At 51.4% G+C, this 26,857-nt stretch overlaps 1 protein-coding gene across 3 annotated transcripts in view; it reads left to right on the forward strand.

Moving 5' to 3' along the window:
* Positions 1 to 18,273: 18,273 nt before the first annotated feature.
* SRGAP3 (SLIT-ROBO Rho GTPase activating protein 3) overlaps positions 18,274 to 26,857 on the forward strand; it is a 128,360-nt gene continuing 119,776 nt past the window's right edge. For 2 of the 3 annotated variants that reach the window (XM_075158566.1, XM_075158570.1), the window contains exon 1: positions 18,274 to 18,517. In XM_075158566.1, coding sequence (XP_075014667.1) covers positions 18,451 to 18,517 — 67 coding nt within the window. In that variant the 5' untranslated portion in view covers positions 18,274 to 18,450. The remainder of the gene's footprint in view (positions 18,518 to 26,857) is intronic. The other variant, XM_075158569.1, reaches the window with a different exon arrangement.

Consider the following 26,857-nt stretch of genomic DNA (forward strand, 5'->3'; position numbering starts at 1 on the left):
GTTGCTTCAGCTGTTCCAGGAAAGTTTGTTTTATGCTGCTACAGTAAATAGCCTTTCTTCTCGATGGGAAGGTGCATCTCTATCAGCATGACTCTGTTGGGTTCAGGTTTTCCGTCGGCAGGGCTGTGCCTCCGGGACACAGGGGCAGAGCTAGCTGGCAGTAACAGTGTAGATTAACCCTGACTCTGTTTAAAGAGGGAGGATCAGCTGCTCTAGCCCCAAAGCAGCAGCTTTATTAGGACAACAGAAAAAACCCTGTGCTTTCTCAGGCCCCCGTGCTTGTGGTGCAGCTTTGCTGTAGCACCATGGCAGCGTTGCTTGCAGCAGAGGCTGTGACTTGCATTAGGGAAGCATGCCAGCAATTCCTGCGGTTGGTTGTACACGCTGGAAGGGAGCCTGGCTTTTCTTCAGCCAGATCCAATACTTCTGGGCTGTAGGAGCGTATTCGATTCTCAAAGGCCCTCCTCCAAATACATCTGAAACTGACCCAAAGCCAACTGAAATCCATGGGAGATGATCTATTACTTCAGTGGCTTTTGATCCAGACTCCAATGGTGCCCTAAATGCGCTTGTCTTTGTAGTCCCACCCTGCTGCGGTTCCTGTGAAAGCATGGAGTACACAGCCTGGTGCTGGCTGCAGGTCCAGGCTCTCCCTGCGCTTTCATCCACTCCTCCTCTCATGGGATAGAATCACAGAATCGTAGAATCGCTTAGGTTGGAAAAGACCTCTAAGATCATCAAGTCCAACCATTAACCCAGCACTGCCAAGTCCACCACTAAACCATGTTCCTAAGCACCACATCTACATGTCAGGGATGGTGACTCAACCACTTCCCTGGGCAGCCTGTTCCAATCCTTGACAACCCTTTTGGTGAAGAAATTTTTCATAACATCCAATCTAAACCTTCCCTGGCACAACTTGAGGCCATTTCCTCTCGTCCTATCGCTTGTTACCTGGGAGAAGAGACCGACCCGCACATGGCTACAACCTCCTTTCAGGTAGTTGTAGAGCGCGATGAGGTCTCCCCTCAGCCTCCTCTTCTCCAGACTAAACACCCCCAGTTCCCTCAGCCGCTCCCCATCAGACTTGTGCTCCAGGCCCTTCACCAGCTTCGTTGCCCTCCTCTGGACACGCTCCAGCACCTCCATGTCCTTCTTGTAGTGAGGGGCCCAAAACTGAACACAGGATTCGAGGTGCGGCCTCACCAGTGCCGAGTACAGGGGCACGATCACCTCCCTACTCCTGCTGGCCACACCAGTTCTGATACAGGCCAGGATGCCGTTGGCCTTCTTGGCCACCTGGGCACACTGCCGGCTCATGTTCAGCCGGCTGTCAACCAGCACGCCCAGGTCCTTTTCCTCTGGGCAGCTTTCCAGCCACTCTTGCCCAAGCCTGTAGCGTTGCATGGGGTTGTTGTGGCCGAAGTGCAGGACCCGGCACTTGGCCTTGTTGAACCTCATACATTGGCCTTGGCCCATCGATCCAGCCTGTCCAGGTCCCTCTGCAGAGCCTTCCTACCCTAAAGCAGATCAACACTCCTGCCCAGCTTGGTGTCATCTGCAAACTTACTGAGGGTGCACTCGATCCCCTCGTCCAGATCGTTGATAAAGAGATTAAACAGAACTGGCCCCAATACTGAGCCCCGGGGAACACCACTTGTGACCAGCCACCAACTGGATTTAACTCCATTCACCACAACTCTTTGGGCCTGGCCATCCAGCCGGTGTTTTACCCAGTGAAGAGTACACCCGTCCAAGCCATGAGCAGCCAGTTTCTCCAGGAGAATGCTGTGGGCAGCGGTGTTAAAGGCTTTACTAAACTCTAGTAGACTACATCCACAGCCTTTCCCTCATCCACTAAGCGGGTCACCTGGTCATAGAAGGAGATCAGGTTGGTCAAGCAGGACCTGCCTTTCATAAACGCATGCTAACTGGGCCTGATCACCTGGCTGTCCTGTACCTGCCGCATGATGGCCCTCAAGATGATCTGCTCCATAACCTTCCCTGGCATCCTTGAGTATTTTCCAATCTGGTTTTTCAGCTGCTGACCTAGCAGCAGGGAACTGGATGGGAAACAGCCAGGCTCTCCCCGGACTTGCACAGGTTTGGTTTTGGGATGACCAATCAACAGCTGCTGTTGATCAAGCGATATAATTAATATTGTCCAACCTGTGCTGGTAATCATGTTTCCTTCACTAGTGCTGAGGGGGAGTTTCACCCTCCTTGCAGCTTGTTTTTGAAAGCAGCTCTCTTATCTGGTCAGAGCACCAACTTTAATTTTGTTTAATAGTGAAGAAAACCTGTGTCCAGGCAACGTTGAGGAGGGGAGGGCGGAGGGAACACCACCGGGGACCGCACCATCCCATGGGTGTTGGGTTATGCTGAGCCGTGGTCCAGGCTTGGCATGGACACAGTTGCTGCCGCAGAGGCATTTCATTTTTGGGCAGAAGCTCTCAGTAGCCGTTACCTGCGAATGCTGTTTATTGTGAATGAAGGGCGAGCGCTAAGAAGTTTGCAGCTCGGTGTTGCGCTCAGAAAACATTCCAGTCTTCTTAATTTCATGTTCCCCCCTTGCAGATTCATCAGGCTGGCCGACTGTCACAGCTCCCGGCTGCAGTTTCGGGATGTGAAGGTGCCGATGCGTTAATGTCGGTCTGGTTTTGCTCCAGGGATGAAGTTGCAGCCAAGTGGAAGGATTTGCAAAAAATGTTAAATGGGCCCCGTGTGGGAGCTCACAGTGAAATGCACAGTGAAGGCTCTGGTACACCCCTGGTTCACTCCTGTTGCACGAGGGTGTGTGTCCCGATGCGGCTGGCTGGTAGGCACCTGCCTGTGCCGCGGCTGCACGCTGGCACGGGCCGGGGCCGTCCTGCGTTCATCCTGTGAATGGGGCCCGTGATGACAGGTTTGGAGCCGGTAGCCAGTTACTTTCTGCTTTACCCTGCCTCTCTTTTCTTCTTCTTTCTTGCATTACCGCTCTCATTCTTTTCCTTTCCCCCCTTTCCTTTGCCCCCTTTCCTGTCCCCCCTTTCCTTTCCCCCGTTTCCTTTCCCCCCTTTCCTTTCCCCCCTCCTTCTCTTCAGCTTTCCCTCTTTTTCTTATCTATATTTAGCCAATCCATCAAAACGGGGTTAATTCTGGGACCTCACTATATAATAACAATAATAATTACCAGTGTTCTCCTTTTTTTTACCATGTAAAACTACAAAAGCACATGCTCTGTTATATGCCTTGTACCAAGGGTTGGCTTTACCTTACAAAGCAAGCCTGGGTGTAATTTGGGCCTTAGCAGAAGGGAATGTCCAAGGAAACAAAAGCTGCTAGAAACAGCCTGTTGCAGTGGTGCGACTGAACAGTTTTCTGTCTGCCTTTGCAACAAAACCCCGGAGAGCCAGCCCTTGAATGCGCAGGCTGTTTCCCTCTTCACGCTGGCCCTTCAGCTCATATAGCTGTGATTATCCTAAGCTACTTTGCATTCAACTGAGTTGATGGAGGGGAGGAAATCAGAAAATCCCTGTCTGTTAAATTAATACAGAAGCCAAGAACTTGGGAAGCAACTTGTAATTGGAAGTGTTAGCGTTCTCCTGTATGCGCCCGGTGGCAGATAATCCGTGGGATGAAACAGTCGTGAATAATGCACTGAACCCATTTCTCTGTGCCTAGCCCGAGTTCCTAAAAAAAGCTCATTCCTCCAGGTGGGCTGCTACTACGCAACTGAGACCTCAGATCTTATAATCAAACCTTTCAGTCTCTTGGAGCTGCTGTGGTGCACGAGGCGGGTTTTCGGGTCCCTGTGCCGCCGCTGTGTGCGTCGGCGTGAAGGGCGTCCATGGCTGCTGCGGCTGCTCAGCCCCTGTGCAACCACCTTGCCTGTTGGCAAGCAAAGCGCGGGGCAGTGGGGAAGTGAGCCTTTACTGTGCGGAGCCACACGTCTTGCCTGTGAGTGAGGACTTCTGGCTGGGCAGTGCGAGGAGCCTTAATTTGCTCCAAGCTGTGAAAAGAATATTCCTCTGATCACCAGGCTTGAGTGTATCTACGATGCAGAGGGGCACAGGCAGGCTACCTCGGACACTATTCACCTGACTGCAGCAGCAGGCTGTAAAACCTGCCTGGGACTTAGCCAGACTTACTAGGGGTGGGGGAGGAAAGCTGTGGTCGTGCCCCATTAGCACGACTGGTGGGCAGGTTCTTGCACAGCCCTTCCTTGGGTGCCTTTCAGCTGCATCCAGCTTGGTGTCCCGCTCACGGCCAAGATGCTCTTTGCGCACCGGTTGCTTAGTGCTGCATTGCCAATTGTTACGTGTAACAGCAGAGCAGTCGTGTCCTTTGCTGTTTGGGACAACTTGCTTCCAAGCCTCTGGGGCGCCTGAAGGTTTCCCAATTTGCTCCTGCGTTCTGCTAATACCAAGTTTTCTGCAGAAGCTCCACTCGCGCGAACACATCTAGCAGCATGGCGCAGGGTTGTGCACAAAGAAAAGAAATGAGTGAATGCTGGAAGGACAAGCACTTGTTTTGTTGCCTCAGTGTGCAATTGACGGAGAGTTTTAAACGGTGGCACTCGGTAAAGATGTTTCGCTGACAGGAGGAGAAGCTGTCGCTCCCTTGGAAGCGGCCAGAAGAGCCCCTTGCGGGACGGGGGGTTTAGCCCGCCCTGGCGGGGAGCGGGTGGAGGCTGCTAGGGGGATGCGGGATGCGGGATGGGGATGTGGGACGTGGGATGGGGGATGTTTAGCCGGCTCAGCCTGGCCCAGCTCGCCGCTCCCCGTGGGGGCTGCAGTGAGCCCCTGGCCCTACCACTCGCTGAGCACCTGTGCCAGCCCCGGGCTGGGGCACCTGAAGTCCCTGTGCTGGGAGCCGCTGCCTGCCTCCTCCCGGTTAGGCTTCATTGCCACGCAGCGGCTCCACATCGCTTTGGCAGCCTCAGCGCTGGTTTAGAAAGCGGTTTGAGGGGACCGTGTTTGGCCCTGGGAGGCAGCGGAGAAGATGCCGTGGAGGCAGGAGCAGACCTGGGAGATGGTGTGTGGGCAAGTTTGGGTAGGGCTCAGGCAGAGGAGAGGTGAAAGCGTTATGTGAACCTTGCGTCATTAGTTGTGCCAATGCAAGTGTGTTTACCCAACCTGTTAGGGTGTTTAGGGGGACAATAACACTGAATTTTCTCATTTTGATCTCTTTCTTCCCTTTGCTGCACTTCTCTTTCTCATGTTTTCCCCTTAATCAATGCTTTTCACTGTCCTAAGCAGCACCAAAACTGTAACAAGAACATGGTCTCCTGTTTTGAGAGATGAAATTGTAATAATAATTCAACAGGTGAGCAAGATCCTCTGTGATCATTCTTTCTCAAAAGAAAAAAACGCACTGACTGCTTTCCTTCCCCTCCCTGTGCAGGTTTGGAGAGCTGTACGGCTCAGCCATGAAGGAGAGGAAGGGCTTCCTCCTCAGGCGTGTGTTACTGAGAAGGGGTGCTTTAAAAAAACCCAAACCTTTCCATTCTGTTTCAGGAAATGACACTGTCGTGCTGGAATTTACAACGAAGTTGTGAATGTGGCTGGAGCCCGGGGCTTCTCCACGAGAAGGCCCCTTTGGCCAGCTGTATTCAGCTCTAATGAGAGGGCTAAATTCTCCCTGAAAGGCGTGTTTTCCATTTGGCCCCTTTTCCTTCATCAATCGCTGTCACTTTAGACAGAAGGCCCCGCATGCAGCTTCCCTTCGGCTTGTGTGCCGCGCCGGCGCCGCGCTCCGCAGAGGACAGGCTGGCCTACTAAAATGCATCTCTGAGCCCCCCGAACAATAGCCCTTTGTGTGAGCAGCACAGTGCAGTCTCAGTTTCCCAGGCTTTTCCTTTTCTCCTCTCCCCTCTCCTGCTGGAAGCCCCCGGCGATGCGGGAGCGGGCAGAGGCTGCCGCCGCCGGCTGCCGAACAAAGAGGCGAGGGGCTCGGGAGTCCCTGCGCGGCATGGCGTTCCCTCCTCCCCAGCACCTGGCTCCAGCTGCAGGTACTTGCAGATAATTTGCCTGAAGTACAACAGACCTGAATAATTTCAGCAAGAAATGCAAACCAGGGTGCAAGCAGGGCTCCAGCCATCGCTCGAACAACTTCACAGGCAGGCGGGGTGCTGTGCCCCTGGGGACAGAGGACGAAGGCAGCCTGGGCTCGCTTCGGCGAGGGCAGCGTGCCGCGGCGCGCTTATGGCCTGCTGCCGTGAGCCGCAGCGTGCTGGGCGCCCTCGCAGCCTGGCCGCTGGCTGCGAGAGGCCTCCACGGCCGCAGGTGTCCCTGCTCTCCTGGTACTGGGATTTGCTACTCCGCAGCACTGTTCGGGACAGATAAAGATGCAGAATGAGGAGCAACAGGGTGAAATGAAAAAAAAAAGGCTGAATCTCTGCAGCAAGTCGGTGGTGCTTGTTAGTACAGGCAGGACAGCAGTGATACGTAGCCTGCACAAAAGCTTTGCATCAACAGACATGAGAGCACCCTCGAAGAAAGCAGGAGTGCTAACTCCATCTACAGATGAGGAAACGGGGGCATGCCCAAGAGCTCGCTGTCCCAGATCAGACCCCATTTCTGGCCCAGTGGGCCCCATGCCCACCCGCACGCGCCTCCTGCCTCGTGCCCCTCGCTGCAGCCAAACGACGGAGACTGCTGTGGGAAACGCCTGGCCCCGGCGAGGCGTGGGCTGTGAAGGGGGGACGTTAATCAACCCTGATTTCTGTGCGTTGTTGGCAAATAAAATCAAGCATCACGTGAGGTGGATGTACTGTGACGTGCAGTGACTCTGTTTTGTTGCAGCGATGTTCGGAGACCCTCAAGCCCGGGCTGGGAGGGTGCTGGTCCCGCGGGGCTGAGGGGGGCGGTGAAGGGGCCGTTTCACCGGGGCACACAGGCAGGCGCGCCCTGTCCCAGGCAAAGCTCCTGTGCGGCTGCCCTCCGGCCGTGACCGAAGCAGGTCCAGGCTTCAGCCATCCTGCGCTTATGAATCTGGATCCCCAAGTGCCTAAAAATGCGGTTATTGGGTTTCATATTGCAGATGGAAAAACGGAGATCATGTGTGACTAAATTAATTGCAAACGATAAATTGCAGTGACCCAAATGTCAGAAAGCAAGTCAGCGCCCGACAGCCACTGACACGCTGGAGCGTTTCTCTGGCTTCAGTTGGACCCGATGCACAAGGCTCTGGAAGGTCTGCCTTGTGGAACGAGCCCCAGAGCTGCTGTGGGCATTGGCCCAGAAGCTGCTGTGGTCTGCTGCCCCATGCCCTGTCCTCACGAGCGACTGTGCCGTCTGCATCACCTGGAAAGAAGGTGGTAGGAAAAGCTGTTTCTTATTTATAGGATGCGTAGTCACAAGCAGTCCTAATCTGCAAGATGCAGAGCCACCGGTGATGTAAATGGATCGAGGAATAGCCGCATCTCGCATGTGATAAAAGTGGGCTCAATCCTACAAAAGAAAATTGCCATCGTATAACCTACAGAGAGGAACTGAAAACACAGTTCTTTGTGTGACAGGCTTAATATCTGCAGGATCTGGCCTTGTATCTGTAGTCATTGATACTGCTGGATGTGATTGATTGTTCATAAACAGTAATTCAGGGATGATAAAAAGACATTGTTGAAAGAGCAGCAAGCTCCTCCTCTAGTGCAAGTTCTTTTTTTGGCCTGTTGCTACAGCAACTCTGTACTAAGAACAAAGATGACAGCAAGATATTAAATTTTGCAGCAACTCAATTGACTCTTGATTTGCCTTCTTTTTTGCCTTCAGTAACTGAATCCTACTCCACTAATTGTGTTAGATTTCAGATAGAAATCATGCCTTCCTGTGACAAGAATTCCTGTGTTGCTTTTTCCTCCTTCCCCTTAGAAACCAATTAAATCAAATTAACTTATTTAAATCCAGTGGGTGATTATAAACACTAGATTTCTTGGCTTTATTTCTTTTGCATGTGGACATCATGTATTTTAAGCCCCAACTCATATTCTGTACCAAAATCTCCAAAGCCTTAATATTCTTTAAAAAGAAACAAACAGTTCTTGGCAAGTTCAGTTTTGGCAAAGTTCAGTTTATGCCAATGGCGTAGATCAGAAATGTATAATCTAAATTACTGTAACAGAGGTGGTCTGAATTTATGAATGCTAAAATTGTTTTTAAAGGAATACTGCATTTCAGTTCCTTTTTCCCCACCCCACAGTCTTTATTTCTTGTAGGGCCGTGAGAAGGCCACTGCATCTGTATCTCTGGATTCGCTTCTGCACACGCAAAATTGCCAAATAACCCACATAGCCTTTGGCAGAACTGTCATCTTCAGAGCCCCAGCCCTCGGCTGTCGGAGGTCAAGATCTTCTGCATGAAGACTGTTAGAGCTGAACCTTTGGAGCAAATGTTCTGTCGCTCTGCGTTCGACCGTTGCCTGCGTGTGCCACGCGCGAAGGGCACCGCTCTGGGCAGGGTTAACGGTGCTCATCGCTGCGACAAACGGCGCAAGGGGAAGAAAGGCTGGTGAAGTTGGTCTTAGATGACACAAAACGTGCACGGCTGCTAAAACTCTGATGGACTCCTGGGAGCAGGTAACCAGAGGAGAACAGCACCGTCCCATATGAGCAAAGCATAGGTCACATTACATCCAAACTACAAATTCAACTGCATCAAACTGTATGGGTGTGTACCGATGCCTTGAAGCCCCTGGGAAGCCAGGCTGGCAGGCGGCATAGCTGTGCCCCGCGCGGGGGAACCGCCATGGCCCTGCAGGCAGGCGAGGAGACGGCGGCAGCGCGAGGCGCGCGGCACGGTGGAGCTGCTTCTCCGGGGAGCGCGGGGCGGGAATCCCACTGTGGGGAGGGAGAGAATGGGGGAAAATGGAGACAGAGAGGAACAACGACATACGGGGAAAGGGGGTTGACTGTTGCGCACGAAATGTAACATATTTAGCTTTACTCCTAATTAGTGGGAGCACAGCTCTGGCAGCCTCAGCTTCAGCACGGTGTGTACAGGAGGGACTAGCCCAAGCAGAAGTCTGGGCCCCCGTGGTTTTAATACAAGATTAAATCTAAGGAAGTAGAGCAACAGTGTGAACCAGAAACAAGGCTTTTCCCTGAAAGCTCTTGTGTGAAAGCACTTATTTGTGGGCTGAAGTAGCCCAGGGCAAAGGACTCCAACCTGTCTTAGGGACAGGACTTAAACAGCCACTTGGATTTCGAATGCACACCTTGGATATTAACATGCAAATGACAGCGTTGTGCAGGTGATGTCCTTCCTAAAGAGCTGGGACGACAGACCCTCCCACCTTTTGCAGGGACAGCTGTCAATATTCCTCTCTGAGAGGGAGGACGTGGGTCGGTTTGGAGGCTCCCGTGCTGAAGAAGCGTGTCTTCAAGCCACCTTTCACCACCGCTGACTCCCTGCGCTCCGTGCCACCGGAGCGGGCGCTGGGTGCCCTTTCCCTGAAGCAGCGGCTGCGCAGGCACCAGCAGAACCTGCAGATCGCAGCAGAGAAATGAAAGCGCAGCTTTGACCGCACGGTCTTGGTAATCTCCTCGAGGAAATAAGAGGTAACAGATCTTTAGCAGGAAACTGTTAGCAAGAGACCTTTCACAACTGCTTAAGCAACGTGCAGTGCAACTTTGGCCTTGCATAGTTATGCCAAATTCTGAGTAGATTGTAGCTCAAATGCCTTTTACAGGCTAATTATAGCTACTGGGAAGAATTGCTGTCGCCAAGTTGTTTATCGTAATACCTTGTGCTTTTAGTCACAAGTAAATAATCCCATTTCTTTCAGTGACTTGAATTATTGACCAGCGTAATGCTAAATTCTACCATTACTACAAAGGCTTAAAAACGGTAACAGTGAAAAAGAGAAGTATCCAGATGGGCTCATTTTTAGAGTGCTCTTTTTCTTTTCTGAATATTAATCTCTTCAAAGATACTACACCCGTATTTTTTGAAGATATCCTTCTACTTACGACTGAGCTGTTGGAAGCCCAAATAAAATAAAAAGCAAACTTCTGGGGTGCTTTACTTGAAAAGGAACATGTTGGCTCCCAAATTCCTATGCAAATTGTTTGGTAAGCAAAGAAGCCCTCTTTGCTAAGAGTTCCCAGTAAAAATAGGCTTGTTACCCGTGGACATTAGTGAAGGTAAACTGCAAATAACCTGGAGAATAGATGGTGGAAGCTGCTTATAGTAAATTTGCTGCACCAAGTCTTGTTTGTACTGTTTGGTACAGCAGATCACTTTTCCAAAAGATTCCCAACACTGCTGTGTTGGCTCAAGGCTGTTGTTGTAGGACTCATGGAGAATTCCAGCACAGATGGGCTCCTGACTCTGCCACCAGCTTTATCACCGCAGCTCATGCTGAGCATCGCTTCCAGGACTGCTAAAAGAGGGAGTCTGGGTCAGCTCACCTTATCCTTGCAGATCTGCTTTGGAAAACCTGCGTAGGGTAAGAAAGGCCATAGATGGAAGTGAGAGCAATTGCTTCTGGTTCCCTTTTTTTCCCCTTACAATTGCAGCTTTTCTTTGTTCATCACCCCACGGAGACTGCTCTCTCCCGTGCTGTTTGAAGCATGCTCTGCCTCTCGAGGGTTGTAATGAAGCAGTTACAGGTTTTGGGTATGTTGCTGCTTACTGTGGGGCTGCTGGGAAGGGCTATTTCCAGTCTCCTGGTGGGAAAGGGGAAGAGAAGGAATCCACAGGTTATGCCTAGGAGTCAGACCTCTAGTCAGTGATGCAGGTCCCGAGTGCAGTAGGCAGGCTATCAAGATCCTGCTGCAGTTGCAATATGAAACATGGGCAGAAAGGGGCTGCTTTTTGCTAGATCTGCTTCCTAGTTTGTTCTTCCAGCTCTATATCTGGTGAAGGAACCATACCAGTACCATCCTAGAGAAATGTGACACATTTTTCATCTGAGCATCTCAAATGGCTCAAGAATGTCTTAAGCCTTGCAGCCTCCCAGAATTTTCGCATGGAAAACCTAAGGCATATAGAAATCAAGATTCGTCTTTGGATGCAGTTATTTTCGGTGCAAAGGCAGGATACATGGATACAGCTATGTCAGTGCCAAGTTACAATGGCACTTCACTACACACAGATAAAAAAGGGCACAGAGGGAGAACTAGTTCTCTTGTTAATATGACAAGAGAACAGCACTTTGCTGGCAGGAAAGAGAATGTGAGGTTCAAAAATCAAAGGTGATGTAGTGTAGCGCAAACAGCTTCCATATTACATGTCTCCAACCAGTTTATTCTTACGTTGGGAAACGTTTATATGGAAGTCTTTTCCAGCAGTTCAGCTATATTAGTGCAATATCCGCAGAGCAGACAAGCCATCAGGGCTGGATTCCGGTTCCCTAATTCATATTTCATAGATCTTATTCCACAGATGATCCCACTGAAGTTGAGCGCTCTCCTGCGTGAGCAATCTCTCTGAGTCTGGCTGCTCTCAGCGGTTTGCTGCAGGTCACACGAGCCCGAGGAAGAGCCCACATCTCCTGGCAACTCCTGAGCCTAAACTGGAATAGCTGCTATCACCAAGTAGGGGTCTACGGCAACTTCCCAGATAGGTTGCAAACACATCAAAGGCAAAGGTCGTCCCCCTTCCCCAGCTCCATCAAACCAAGGTATGGCATAAGGAATTCTACCTTTGGAAGGTGTCAGGAAGGCAGAAAGACCAAGGAAGGTTTGGGGTCACGTAGCATGAGCTGCCCTATTCTGGGATGGGGAACTGGCGGCAATGCTGCAGCTGTTAATACTTGCATAAGGTTGTGAAGGGTTTTAACAAATAGCTTGATGTCCGTATCAGTTGAGGCTTGGCATGCCCGCCCAGACTGTCTCCAGGCTTCCTTTTCAAAGCCTCACTAATGTGAGAGTTGGTATGACCACAGGGTCTGCCCGACTTACGGCAATAGTATGTGAGTATGTCTCTGGAAGCAGTATTTGCATACTCTTCTAAGGCAGCTGTGTATACGTTAGGCATATCATGAAACACAGGCTGAGGCTGGAAACAAAGAGTGCAAGACAGCTTCTGCCTAAAGAATTTTCCTTAATTTAGGAATTGCTTTAAGCAAACATTACCTCTGCTTCCTGAGCACACACAAGGCTACTGCCCTGGAAATAATCTGCATTAGCCTTACTGGAGTGACCACGTTGCCATAGTTACTGTTGGTTTCTTTATACCTTAAGCTTGAAGTATTTATTATGATTAAATCCCGTCCCATCCCATTCTTCATTTAAAAATTCTGTGTTGAAAGTGTCACAAAGTGAATTATAATGTAATCCTTCCTTTTAAAAAGCTGTTTTAAGTCGAAATTCCACAAATGATTTTAGATGTTGATATTTATTAAAAATGATTAATTCGTGATTGGATTATTTTTCTTCAGACATTGCTGCTTCTTTATTCTTAGTGATATCTGAATAGCAGAAAATCCTGATGCTATTATGTAATTTCATGACTGTTTGGGTTTTTTTTCTTTCACCACTGGATTGTGGACTATTCTGATAAAAGATGTTTAACATCCTCAGATACTCAACTTTGACGTCAGAGGCACCCACAGGTTTGAACCAAGCTGGCAAGAAAATCAAATCTCTCCTATGACACAGCTTATTATTAGAAAATGTTGGTACTTGCTCTCCTAATACCTGTGAATGTTACAAGGACAAGTAACTGCCTCTGGGATTAATTTATCATAAAATGTCCCGTGATTCTCTTTTTCTGCTTGTTGGTTTTTTTTTTTTTTTTTGTGGAGAGCAAGTTCCGAACTATAAGTCCCCCAAGGACTATAAGGTCCTTGCTGCAAAGGAACACAACTCGTTATCCCTGTACTTTACAAGCATGTAATTATTACATAAGTTAGCTTTACTTGCTTTGGGAAATTATATACCGTAGTTGCATACGACAGATCTTTTCATGTCCCAATGGCACCCTCTCCAGAGACCTAATGTTCCTGGAGGCTCATTCTTTGACACCTCTCAGCTTTCCTTGGCGTCCCCTCTCCCAGCCCCACTCCAAGTACAGCCCCGACGGTCTTTTTCCCATGAGGCTAACCCCAAGCTTGGGCTGGGGCTCTGTCGTGGTTTAACCCCAGCCGGCAGCCAAGCCCCACCCAGCCGCTCGCTCACTCCCGCTGGGTGGGATGGGGGAGAGAATCAGAAGGGTAAAAGTGAGAAAACTCGTGGGTTGAGATAAAGACAGTTTAATAGGGAAAGCAAAAGCTGCGCACGGAAGCAAAGCAAAACAGGGAATTCATTCCCTACTTCCCATCGGCAGGCAGGTATCAGCCATCCCCAGGAAAGCAGGGCTCCATCACGCCTAACGGTGACTTGGGAAGACAAACGCCATCGCTCCGAATGTCCCCCCCTTCCTCCTTCTTCCCCCAGCTCTATATGCTGAGCATGACGTCATATGGTATGGGATATCCCTTTGGTCATTGGGGTCAGCTGTCCCGGCTGTGTCCCCTCCCAGCTCCTTCTGCCCCCCAGCCTCCTCGCTGGTGGGGTGGGGTGAGGAGCAGAAAAGGCCTTGACTGTGTGTAAGCCCTGCTCAGCAGTGACGAAAACAGCCTGGTGTTACCAACACTTGTCTTCAGCACAAATCCAAAACACAGCCCCATGCTAGATACTGTGAAGAAAATTAACTCCACCTCAGCGCAAACCAGCACAGACTCACACACAGCATCCCAGCCGCTTCCCGGATTCCCCTGGCAGGGAGCGCAGCCGTGTTTGTTGTTCACAGAAAGTCAGGTTTCTGCTTGTCCGTGGACAGCACCAGAGGCAGCCCTTCGCCCCCATGTGCGTGTGGGGCGCGGCCGGGAGCGAGGGGTTTCCAGCAGCATCGCTTTCGGATCCCACCAAGCCCGACAGCTGCAGGACTGTCACTTGGCTTGTAAAATGCTTGTTGTTATTCTTCTTTCCCACTAGAGTAGTTCTGCCAAAAACTGTGTTTTTATGTAGAGCAAGATTTACTACCAAACTCATACTTTTGGAGCAGCAGATAAACATTTAGCATGAATGGTGCAGAGGAGCAGCACATCAATGGAGAGGATTGTGCAGATTCTCTGTAGCGGACTAAGGTTTATCTCCTGAACCTTTTGTTTGGTAGGTGATTTATCATGGCCAGTAAAATGCCCGAGACACTCCCATTTTCTCCTTTCTTCTATTACAATGTCCTACTATTTTCTTGTTTTCACGCTTGCACCCGAACACCCTGGAATCAGCTCCTAGCCCTGCTCAGCCCGCTCCTCTCTTAAGGTCCTTACACATCTGATTTTCTGGACAGAATCCCTCTCAACGAAAAATCTTGCCATCACAGCTGCTAGGAGCTTAGCAGATCTCTGATCTCTCTTCCATTTCCCCATGTCAGCTGTTATATTGCCCACCACCAAAAATTCCTCACCCAACCTAAACAAAATTTTGGAGGTAAGTTCTTCTTCCAGCCACCTCCCTGCACACAGGATTTTGACTTGTTCGTGTCTGGCTTCTGCATCGTCCATCACTGTGAGTCTGATCTACTAAGCGATAATGTGCCGTAGTGCTGGCCGGCTCATTTGTCCCGTCCCACTGATCTCAGCACTGTGAAACTGCTCAGACCGAGCTAAATTGTGTTTCAAAGATATTTTGACACAATATGTTAAGGATATCAGTGAGTGATGCAAACAAAACCAGAGGGAGGCAGGGCCAGCGTGCTCCCTGCGCTGCTGATGGCTTATAGCCGGTGGATGGACACGTCTTTGGGCACAGAGTGGGCACAAGTTCCTGGCTTCCCCATCCCAAATTAATAGGTTCCCGCTCCCCCTTTTTCTTTTATCTCAGTTCAGCAATTGGTGTCATTTTCTTCCAGACTGCCTAGTTGTCCTTAACCAAGGTGTCAACACCCCTTCGCTGATGTTTCCTTAATCCCACCGCACCTTCCTTGCCGAGACCAGGGAAGCAGGTCCTACACCTAGGTCCTTCCTGCATCCTTTCAGCTCACCCCCAGGATTAATCACAGCCTCTTTCTTTCTCCACTTGTTTCCTCCTGCCCCTTTTGTGCTGGCTGCACCCAACTGTCCCCCTGTCAGACCCTTCGTTCTTACCCTTTCTCCCCACTTGGCTTCCTCCATTCATCTGTGCCTGGCTCCATCGGATCGGGGGTTCGCAGACCCCACCGCTGCTTTACCGGGGCTGCCCTGCGCCCTGCTCCTCCCAGCTCACCCCCCTACTTCTGCAGCCGCCGATTTGGGGACCCTGGTTGCTCTGTGGGTCTGCACACTGGCACAAGGTGAATCCCACAGAGCAGCTCCGCCGAATCACTTGCGTTCCTGTCACTTCACGCCTTGGTTCGCGGCCACCCCTGCCTGCTCACCTCCCAGAGAGGTTTGCTCCTCCAAGCCCTGGGCTGTTGGGGCAGTGCATCGCCCTGATTCATCCACGCAGCACAACTCGTCCTAGAGACCGTCACTTGCTCTCCGGCTGCTTCTGCCCGTGCCAGAAAAGTGACCCACGCTCACAGACACTGTTCCAGTGCCCTTTCCTACCCTGTGGTCGCTGTGCTCTACCTCTCCCTGTGCCCAGCGGGTGTCCAAAGCACCTTGCTGTCCTCCCTCTGCGAAAGGCTCGGAGCTCCTCAGCCCTCGCAGGAGTCGGGGCGTGATGGCTGCTCAGCCCTGCAGCCCTGAGCCTCGGCGCTCTGCTAAGGCTGCCGCTTCCCTCAGCAGCGCTTTCTTTGTCTCTCTCCTCTCTGGGTCTTTTTATGGCTGCTGGAAATGCAGAATGCTCTTCTGTGTTGCCTGCTAGGGCTAGGTAAATTATTTGTTTAATAGGCTTAGTTTATTTTTTGTAAGCTGGCAGAATAACTGTGAATCATCAAATCTCCCTGAATTCACTCCACACAAGATACCAACAAAAGGATTCATTGTGCAGAGCGGTAATCGGAGTGTAGCTGGGGCTGGACAGAGAAACCATACAGTGGGTCTGGCTTCCCAAGAGGCTGGATATGCAGGCATTGCCAGCACAAGAACTAGTACGTGCCGCTTTGAAAACTCATTGCTGACAAAAGTGTGTGGGTTTTTTCATGACACTGGGTCCCAACTACTCTTTCTTACTCGACCAGAAAACCCCTGGACAAGAGCCTTAAATAGTATTGCTGCTTCTGCTAGAATAAACATTTTTTTCTTTTTTTCCTAACTGTTAACGAAAAATGACAAATCTGTTCGAGTACAGCCCCTCTCTCAGAACGGCTTCTGGATTAAATTGGAGAACTCGTTAAGATCAGACCCTTCGTTTGCAAAGGGGTTTTCTCTCCCGTCCACCCGCTCCCTGGTCCCCCGTATGTCACACCCTGATCTTGCAAGGGGCTCTGCAGTAAATGTTTGTGTTGCGGTCACGGTCAAGGCTCTGTTTCTGCAGAAATGGTGCCCACATAGGAGAGGAGATTTTCCAACTTCTACACTCCTAATTTCGCTGTAGTGGACGTGAGCTTTCGGCTCCCAGCCCAGAGGGAGGGGAGGCAGCTCCCGCGGGTGCGGGGGCCCCGTGCCTGCCTGCCCGGCTCCAGCATCGCTGCCCGGCTCCCGCAGGCCCCACGTCGACGTCGCTGCTCACCTGGCCGAGGGCAGCGAGGGACGGGGCTGCCTGGGCACCCCCTCAAACTGCATCTTATCTTCGCTTGGAAATCTGTATCTTCGGACATCAGTTTGGTTGGATCCTACTTTGGCTTGCAGTTAGTTTTGCCTGCCCCGGACCCCTACACTTCCAAACCTCAGGGGGGAAAACGCAGTGCTAGAAAACAAGGTTTCCAGGGGAAGATTTAGGAGAAGCAGACATGGTGTAGCGGTGCTTGGGGGGGCTGGCCCAAACAGAGGGGCATTTACAGAGCCCAGCCTTGCGCATCATACGTTTCCCAAACATGATTTTCATAAAAGACATGTATTTCAGTGATTGACCAAGGATCAGGGTTAATGTAATGATGGATTAACAGAAGGGAGAAGAAACTGCTACCTCCACAAGCCAGCCTACAGACGCACCACGAGGTGATGCTCTGTAAGGGTTACCTGAAGCGGGAATTTCTCTCCTCAAAATGGCCTTTTACGTGTGTGCTGGCCCCGCTCCTGGGGTGGAAAAGCAGAAGCAAACTTTTGTTTGTTGCTCTGAACAACAGCGTTTGCCGTGTTTTGGGACTTGGATCTTTCCCAATGCAGTTTTAAAAGACGGCACCAGTCAGAAGATATTCCGGCTTGAGCTGAACAGCCTTTCAGTTAAATGTGTGCCATAAACCTCTCTCATGCTGCTGTGTTCATGTTTGTTATTGCTTTTACGTTAATAAATCCATTGCAGCTGAATTTTTGGCCTGTAGGTATGGATCAGACGTGCCTTTAGGGAGGCGAGGGGGAGCTGCGTGGGGTGGTGAGGACACGGGTGCCACGGAGGTGGGGCATGCTGCGGTCCTGGGGGCACGGCCCCGGAGAGCGCCTTTCCCTTCCCCGAGGGGCACATCGCCCGGGTACCTCGGCTGCCAGCTCCGTTTCAGTGTTAATCTGGCAATATCCGACACTTCTGCCTTAGAGGAGCAGCTTCCAGACTGGCGTCCTTCCGAAGTGCGGAACGCTTATTAAAGACAGGGGAGGCCTTCAGCCCTCACAGCTGTGAAGGTGCAGCTCCCGGGGGGCTGGGGACCAGGCCACAGTGACAGGCCCCAGCGCGGTGCCCGGGAGGCGGGCACCTGGCAGCCACCGCGCGGCGGTGCAGTGCGGGGGGCAGCTCGGCTGGGCCTCGCCGCCGCGGTACGCGGGGAACGCCGCGCCTGGGGTGCAGGGAGCGCAGCCGGGCAGCGGAGCGCGGCTCCGCGCGCTAACGAGCGGAACAGCCTGGGCGTGCGGAGCCCTGCGGCCGCGCCGAGCCGAGCCGAGCCGCGCCGGGCCGGGCCGGGCCGGGCTTTGCCGACCCGGGCTCTGCCGACCCGCAGCGGGGGCTGAGGACGGGGCGGGGCGGGCCGGGGGCCGCGCCCAGCCGGCAGCTCCCTCCCTGCCTCCCTCGGCGGGGCCTTCGGCGTCCCCCCGGCCCACACGAGCCCCCGCCGCCCCCCCGGGCCGCGGACCGCGGGGCCGCCCCCCCGCAGGGCCCGGACCCCGCCGGGGGCGCGGCCGCCCCGGCCCCTTCCGCGGGTGGCGGCGGAGGAGGAGGAGAAGGGGCGCGAGGACGCCCGCCCCGCCCCGCCCCGCCCTCACGGCGGCCCCGCCCGCCCCGCGCGCAACCTGAGCGCGGGAGCGGCGCCAGGGCCCCGCCTCGGCTGGGCTCGGCTCGGCTCGGCTGGGCTCGGCTCCTGAGGCCGGTGGCGCTGCGGCTCCCGCCGAGGTCCGGGCGCTGCGCGGTGCCGCCGATGAAGGCAGCCGCGGGCGGCGGCTGGGCCGCGGCCGGGTGAGGCGGCGGCGGTGCGGTGCGGTGCGGAGCGGAGCGGAGCGGGTGTCCCGGCGGAGCCCGCGCCCTCCCGCAAGATGTCATCGCAGGGCAAGTTCAAGAAGGACAAAGAGATCATCGCCGACTACGAGGCGCAAGTCAAAGGTGCGGAGCGGGGCCGCGCCACGGGCTGCGGTGCCCGCCTTTGTGTGCGGGGCGGGGTGGGGTCTGGGGCGGGCGGGGGCCGGCCTGCGGGAGCCCGCGCCCGCCGAGGAGGCGCGGGGAGGGGAAGGCGCCGGGGGGAGCTCCGCTGCCTCCCCCGCCTTCCCTTCCCCGCGCCTCCTCGGCGGGCGCTGCGGTCCCGGCGGGCGGGGAGCGGCCCCGGGACCCCGGCGGAGGTACCGGCCGCGGCAGCCCCGGCCCTCCCCGCCGGGCGCTGCCGGTGCCGCGCGAAACTTGGCGTGCGGACTGGCTGTAATTGCTAATTGTTAGAAAACGAACCCAAAAAAGCCCTCCCTTCTAAGGGGAGGAGGTGCGCGGCTGTGACCTGAGCCCGCCTGGGCTTCGTGTGGAGCTGAGGAGGGCTGCCTGCCTGCGCCGGTGAGCTGAGGCTCCCGCGTTTTGGCAACGGTAGCTGGAGGGAAAATCTCTTTTATTTCAGTGTTTTTGAGCTCTGATCAGGGCCTGCCTGGCGAGGAAGCACATTGATCTTGCAGGTCTTATGTAAGGAACTTTGCCGTGCATCAGGCCCAGCGATTTCAAGGGACGTAATCGTTATTATGCAAGTCCCAGTATTGCAGGATGAAGACCTTTGAAGCAGACCGCTTTATTTCTGAATATTAGAGAAGAATATAATTAAAGGTTATGTCTGTGGAGACCACTAAGCATCAACTATCAGGCTCCAGATTAATTTTTATTACAGTTAGACTTCTTGTGGAAAAGTTGCTACCCTCTGAAACATCACAAGTGTCTGCAGTCTGGAGAAAGACTGAGTGTGTTAGAGTGTGTACGGTCAGACAGAAAAAATTAGTCTGTGTAGCCATCTCTCTGTTACAAAAATAGGATTTTTAGTATCAGTAGCAAACTATTAACTGATATTTTTGGATAACTTCAGTTTATAAATCTACTCTTTATTGCAACAGCTCCTAATTCTGTTAGTTGATGACAATTCCTTTTCCCACTTTCAGCTTGAGGATACTTAATTGCCTTACTTAATGCCTTCTCATTAAGTTGCCCCCTTCAAGTCCCCCTGCTATTATATAAAATTGGCTCCGGTCTCCCTTTGGTTGGTTGTTTTATATAGGTATGTGTTCACCATTTTGTTATGCTTAAGTCTCTGGTTAAGACAGAGTTAATTAAAAATATAAAGTTGCTTTTCTGCAAACTAACCCGTGAATGTGCAAACTAAACAGATTTTCTGTTTTCTCTGGAGGTCACTTAGCGTGTTGGATCTTGAGCTCAGCTGAGTGATGTCTTATCTGCACATACACCGCTTTGAAAAAGTAGCTGCTTAAATGCTGCAGTGCAATGCCAGATGGAAGGATTTTGGGGAAGGGGCTGTCTGTTGATTTCGTGCCATTGTTTACTTTCTTGCATTTCAGTCTTTTGTAGTTGGCTTTGAAGAGTGATGTAACAGTCACAACATGCTCTGCTCAGTGCCAATTACCTTTCTGCTTGTGTGTAATTTGGGCAAATTGATGTTATTGCACCCTGCAGTTAAGCAGATGAAATATTCTTTTAGCCTGTGGTATTGTTCTGTTTTACGGGAGGGGATTTGCATTTATTCATAGAGACTGTCCCACGTTTCCGTGTTCTTGAAGATGTCCTGGGCCAGGTTCCTGTTCTCGGGTGCTTGGGGCTGCAGAGGGGTAGCTGGAGGCAGGACTGGGTCTGATCTGTTCCAAAAGCTTCGCTGCAGACATCTCCAGTATTTTTTTCTTGTTGTTGTTTGTAACTGGAAGACTCATTTGCCATGATCATTCTTGGCCCGACTTCTGTAGCCTCATGGTTTCCATATGTTAGACAGTTAACGCTGGAGTTATGTGTAAGGGTGTTTTATTGCACCACAGCGATAATGTTTTGGGCCGCTTTCCTGGGCAGCTGTAACGCAGGCAGAGTTTGCTGATGGGCTGGTAATCACTTCCTTGATACTATTCTGTGCCTCACTATACCTCCAGAAATGTCCATTTTCTGATTTAGGGTACTTGGTCTGTATTTTAATCCGAATAAAGGTTAATTCGGACATGGTCAGGGTTTAACTGCTCCTGAAGCTGGGGCGAGGTGGGAAGAGCCAGACCCCAAGGTCTGCGTGTGTTGCCTGCCTGCTGCCTTCGAGGTGGTGGCAGCTCCATCCCTGAGACACGTCAGGTCCCTCACAGGACTAAGGTGGTCTTGAGGTGACCTTGGTGAGGTGAAGGGGCTCCAGTGCTCGCGGCTGTGTCCTGACAGCTGTCACCCTTGCTGTCACCTTCCTGTGGGGACCAGGGCGGCTCTGACCTTCCCACGTTGTTAAACTGTCGGAGGAGGATAAACATCTGACTCCAGAGGAATCGGTGCAGAGGTCCGTTGTAGCCCGTGCTTCATCATTAAATAGGAGCAGTGGAAGAAAGTGTAACTGGGCAGAAAGGTTTAATGGAAAGTCAGTGGTTGGTCATGACGTTAGTAGGGACCTGAGGAGGACCGGCTGCCAAGGATGCTCTGCGGAGGGAATGGGGCTTTTTCTTTGATCAGTCGTGTACCGCATGTGCAAATGCAACAGGTCTGTGTGTCGTCGGTGTCGGCAAAACCCGACATGGGGGAGGGTTTGTCGTCATCTAAATGTTCTTTTGAGGCTGTGACAGTGACCATAAACACCCACCTCCACTCCTGCTCCCCTTTTGCAAGGCCTGATCTCTCTTGGCTCGACTTAGGGATTTCATCTAGGCCACCTCATTATCCCAGATACCCTGTTTATTTCCTTCAGGGATTTAGTCGTTATTCTATTCATACCCAAACCCCTGCTACCCTGCTGAAGTCAGATACCCAAATCTCCAAAGAAAGACTAAAATGGAAAAGAAATAGGGAGAAAGAAAAGGGGGAGCGGCGGCAAGGGAGACTAACAAACAAAATGTTTGCATGGAAGAGCTGACATATGAAGATGATAAAAGATCAAAATTTGAAGAAGTGATGTTTTGTTATGGAGGATGGGGCTGAAATCTGAACACATCTCAGTGGTGGTCCCCATGGCATGGTCAAGAACGTAACAGGGAGAAAGGTGGAAAACCCTGCATGTGAACTCCAGGGAATTCATTGGCATGGGTGGAAGTGAAAGTAATTCACAGCAGAGGTGCGTTTAAAATGCATTTAAAAGAGGATTGGAAATCGTCAGCGTGCTGGCCAGGGTGATCTGCCAGTGCAGCCTGGAAGGTGGAAGCCAGTGCCTGGGGCTCTTGCAAGGCAATAACCATCTAGCAGTGTCTGAAGTGGATAAAAAACCTCAGTTGCCCAAGTATTACTAGAGGAGCCTGACAGACAACTGGGAATAACATAGTGGGGAAAAAAAAAATGTTGCTTAGACTGATTTTTAGGAAAGTTTTGCTGAAAGCCCTCTTGCTCAGGCTGTTGGGAAGTAAAGTCCCTGAATGGTTCGGGGACAGCCTGTCAATAACTGCAGCGCGGGAGCCGAGCCCTGCCCCGACCTCCTGTGCTCCAGGGTGCTGCAGCCTCAGTTAAAAAAAATCGATGAGCCCACACTTTGTGTGGGGAGCATGATTGGCGTAAGTAGAATTTAACTGGTGAATAATCTTTGTGCACAGGGGTGATTTATCAGCCATAATGGCTCTGTATCTTCTTTCCCTCCCTGGAGAATTGTGTCTGTTTTTCTCATGGTGGGAAGGAGTCGTCCTGAAAATGCTTTGAAAAGATAGAGGGTGTGTGCAGGATGTGTGCCTGCGTGTGTGCGGGGGTCTGCGTGAGTGCCGTCTGCTGCAAGCACTCTTGCTGGATGCTGCAGAGAGGGCTGGCGGGGCCGATAGCTGGGGCACGGTTACACGGTGTTGGTAGTGATGCAGGGTGCCTGAGGCTTTGGGTCGGTGCCGCTCTGTTTTTAGGAGTGGAAATACCTAATCGTTGCTGTCTGCGGCTGCTGCAGGCTGGCTGTCCTTGCAGCTCTCCGCAGTGTTTGCCATCTGCCTGTGCATGGGGACCACTCTCACCGCTGACAGGCGCCTTCCCGTGGTGTGGTCTCTCCTGTCAGTTGTTGCGCTGTGGGTCCGTCCTTTCCTTCTGCAGCTGATCTGCATCCTTCTTCAGCTGTCAGGAGCAGAGAGCTGGCCCCAGGATTGGCAGCAGATGCTTGCTTGATGGCACCAGAAAGAAAATATCAATGATACTTTTTAGGAGGCAGGTTTTCTTATTTGTCTGTCTTAGATTTGCAGACAGGAATGGTTGCGTTAAAAATAAATGCCAATAAAGATATGGCTGCATATTTACAACTGCCACGTTAAAGCTACTTGCGGAATATACAATACGGTAGATCCTTAGATGCACAATTTAAAGTGGGTGTTTCCAGACGTACAGTTTTAATTGGTCTATCTGGCCAGAAAGATAAATAAATGTCTTTTCCTCATTACTGTCAAATGCATGATTTGTTGCTTTAATGCAGCAAAACTAAACAGTTTTAATTATGTAGATGCAACTGTCTATGATACAGCATTGTAAATCTTGTAGAAAATTCGTCATTGTGTTGATTGGCTGTTTAATTTCGTATTGTTTCCTGAAGCTTTTCTTTAACCCCGGCAAAATTCAGGTCATTGTATGATCTATTTGGTTATTGTTGGCAGGAAGACTGCTGTGAATCGATAGCATCTTCTTCTGTCATATGGCTGGCACATGAAAAGCATCCCTGGTGATCCTAAAGACGGTAGTCTTTAAATGGTGCATCTGGCTGCATAGTGGTAAAGGGATGATTTCTTGCACTTCTAGGACTCTTAGTTGCTGTGTAAATTGATAATAGAACCAGCCTTTTGATGGATTAGCATATAAAAACATTAAAAAGGCTTGCAAACCTGGGGCCAAAGAAAAGCAATGTGTTTTTTACCATTTTCATAGGAGAACTGCAGCTTAGGTTAACTTATCATTGCTTGTTACCTTCATTTTACTTTTTCTATTGCAGTAGCTGCATACTTTCTTTTATGTCTATTCTCATTTCCTACCTATTGCTCTCTTTCCACTTTGCTCAGAAAATTTTGGGAAAATTCCCATACCAAATTATTTTCTGGGATTATGGCTTGCTCAGGAGGGAAGCTTCGTTCCCAGTTGGAGGAGGAATCGAGGCTTGAAGCTTGACAGCCCATTTAATAAAATGGTTCTTTGCAAAAGAGAAGACAGTTCCATCCCTTTGGGTGGGCTGGTAAGAAACTGCTAAATATTAATCACAGAAGCGGATACAAAATTTCCATTGGCTTAATTGTCTCGCTTAACAAAATGTGGGGAAGTGTGACCTGAGGGCCAGCTGGCATGCCCTGGCATAGCTCCGTCAGCTTCGGTGGGGTCATCTGCAACAGATAGCTGATCCTGATGAATCTGATCTAGTTTCTACTGTGAGACTTCAGAACAACTGCTCAGCATTGCTCCTTATTTGGTTGATTCCCATATAGATTTGTTTGTTATCTTCCACTTATCCTTTGTGTTTCCTCAGTGGGGTCTGATAGCGTGGTCCTGGCGGATGGGTTTTACATGAGACCTCCTTGTGTAGGGACTGGGAGGGCCATGTGTGGAGAATAGCAGAGAAGTATATATGTGATTCATAATAAAGATTAATTGGCAGCCTCCAGTGGAAACAAATTGAATCTATCAGAGGTGTTTTCTGCAGAGGTAAAATCCTGAGCGCTTTGGTGGAGGGGCTCCTGCATGTGACCGACTGTCAGTGGCTCCGTATAGTTGCTAGTAGGATGGACCTTCCTAAAATGCCTTGGATTCGGGCCTCCTCTGCAGTCAGAGGGGAGAAGGAGCCACCAGCTCGCGGTAACTGGTCAGAAATGTGTGTACATGTGTGCTTGGGCCCTTGCTCTGGGTCAGATGCAGCCGGTACGTGGTCCAACGCTCTCGCCGCCAGCTCTGCGTGCCCGCCGGGGCAGGGGCGCGGGTACGGCACCGGGCGCTGCCTCGCCAGGGCCGGACGGTTGGCTTCGCGGCGCTGGTGCAGACAGTAGAAGTGGAGTGTGCCAAGGCACCGTGGCTGCTGTTTCTTCTCAAGACATTGCTAAACCCAAAAACTCTCTAGGTGCGTGGCCCCATTTAGATGGGGAGCTGGGTGGGGGCCTGAAAGCCTGTGTGCTGTGTGTGCTGGCCTTCTAGCAGAATGTGGGGTGATACTTAAAAAAAAGACAGGTGACATCACTAAAGTGTTTTTTCATCATAAGACACAGCTCTTTGGCACCAGCTGAAGCTGTTTAAGCAAACACAGCAGAGTGGAGGTGCCTCTGGCAGGATAAGCAGGAAAGCATTGCTTTCCTTCTAAAGATGGAGAAGCCAGCAAAGAGCGCGGCCAAGGGACAAGCCACAAACCTTTTGCAGGACTTGCTTCTGCTGAGTCCAGGTCCTCGACTTCTGCTGGGCTTCATCTCCCGGCACCTTGTGGTGTACTTAGGCAGCCAGATTGTGGGTGTGGGAGGCTGTGCTTCTCCTGCTGCGTGGTGAGGGAGCGGAAAGCTGAAGCTCTGGGTTAAAGCTCATCAGTGTGGTCTGACCCCCACAACAGGGCAGAAGTTGTATTTAGCAGCCATGCTTCTTAAACCCTCGTGTTCCCATGGGAGCATCTGTCTAAAACAGAACCCAACGGCTGTTCCTGCAGCTGATGTCCTGGGGCAGAGCCTGCGCTTCCCATGGGGAGGCTGTGGGCCTGGCGGTCAGACTTTGGTTCAGATTTCTTTCATTAAGGTGACTTTCTTCCAATGCGTTAAAAAAATGAAATCCATCTGTGTTTGGAAGTGCACAGTGGTGAAGAGGCCTCCTTTGGGCTTTGCTCCACTTTGGAGGCCTACTTTGCGTCCCTGAACTCCCGTCCTGGACTCGGGGCCTCCTGTGGGGACCAGGAGGAGCACCAAAGCAGCCTGCCCCGGGCGGGTCCCTGCGTCCTCTGCAGCTCCTCCGACTTGCGTGCATGATGCGCGGGGCCTGCAGCCTCTCCGCTACCCGTGTGCCACCTGGCAGCAGCTGTGGTCAGAGGCGCTGGACGATGCGTCCAGCCCAGAGGTCGTGGCTTTCCTCAGGAAGGTGTCTGGTGGTGTGCAGGAGCTGAGGTCTGAGGCTCTGCTGAGAGCCAACGGCTGCGTTTCAATAGAAAAGAGGGGTATTTTGATCCTTGTAAGCCTAGCTATTTTCTGATAGCTGGCAGGTACCTGGGTGCAGCAAGCTACCAAGCTACCCTTCTTCCTGATAACGGTAAAAACCTCTTACAACAGTTATTCATGGCCCGTAGCTAGTTCTGGTTCCAGGTGAAGAGTTTTAAGGGCTGTAAGAGTGCAGCACCAAATGCGCTTCAGGTGCTTAACAGATATTTATAAGCCTCTGCAAGGTGTAATATTTTACATTCTGTGTGCACAGTTTCAGCACCTGTCAGGAGCAGGATTTACTCTCCCCTTCTGCTGGCCCATTGAAGGTGGGGGAAGCCCTCCCCCTCGAGCTCTTATATTTTCTCTTGCCTGAATTTGGCTTTGTTTCAGTAGCTGTTTGTCAAGCTACCACCCACGGCAGCAACAGCAATCACCTTCTGAAATGCCTTTACAGACTTCAGAGGCATTCGTACTCCTGACAGGCGGCCGGTGTCGGAGCGGTTCCAGCAGGTAACGCCTGGCCTCAGGCTCGGGGCTGGAGAGGGGCGCAGCGGCCTGTGCAGTCGTGTCCCTCATGCTGCTCTCCAGCAAAACTGGCATGAATTAACCTCCCCTTTCTTACAACCTAGGTGGCTATTTAATCCTGAATGTTGATTTAATCCTTTTGCTTTTGCTGAGCTGCCAGCAAACCTTCCTCTTTAAAAAAGATGAATATTTCTTACTAATAACTATTGTGTGGTGTGTGCCCCACCTCTGTGTATTTTATTGGTACGTATCATAGCAGCAAGGGAGGACACAGAAACAGCATGAACCCATGCAGCAACTGGTAATAATGGTTTGTACCTGTCATTGATGACCTCCTTAGGGCTTCCCGTCTTCACCCAGTGCTCCCGCTTTGTGCCTGCAGTTGTTGGATGCACTTTATGCTGTTCACGTCTCCAAGAGCCTGATTCATAAGCTTTTCTCTGAAAAACTGGCCCAAGATTACTTATTTCGGTGTCCCTTTTCTCACTTCTGGAAGACAGCTGCAGTGGTTTGGGAAGAGGCAGCTGCTGAACGGCGATTGCAACACACAGTTTCAGGAGAGGAAGCGGAGTATCGAACTAAAATTACTGAGGGAGTTTACGTAGTTGCAGTGTGAGTCCCTGGTCTGGGATCGAGTCGGTGTGATAGGGCTGATGTGCTTCTCACT

Source organism: Calonectris borealis, chromosome 10, assembly GCF_964195595.1.
Source record: "Calonectris borealis chromosome 10, bCalBor7.hap1.2, whole genome shotgun sequence".
Taxonomy (NCBI): Eukaryota; Metazoa; Chordata; class Aves; order Procellariiformes; family Procellariidae; genus Calonectris; species Calonectris borealis.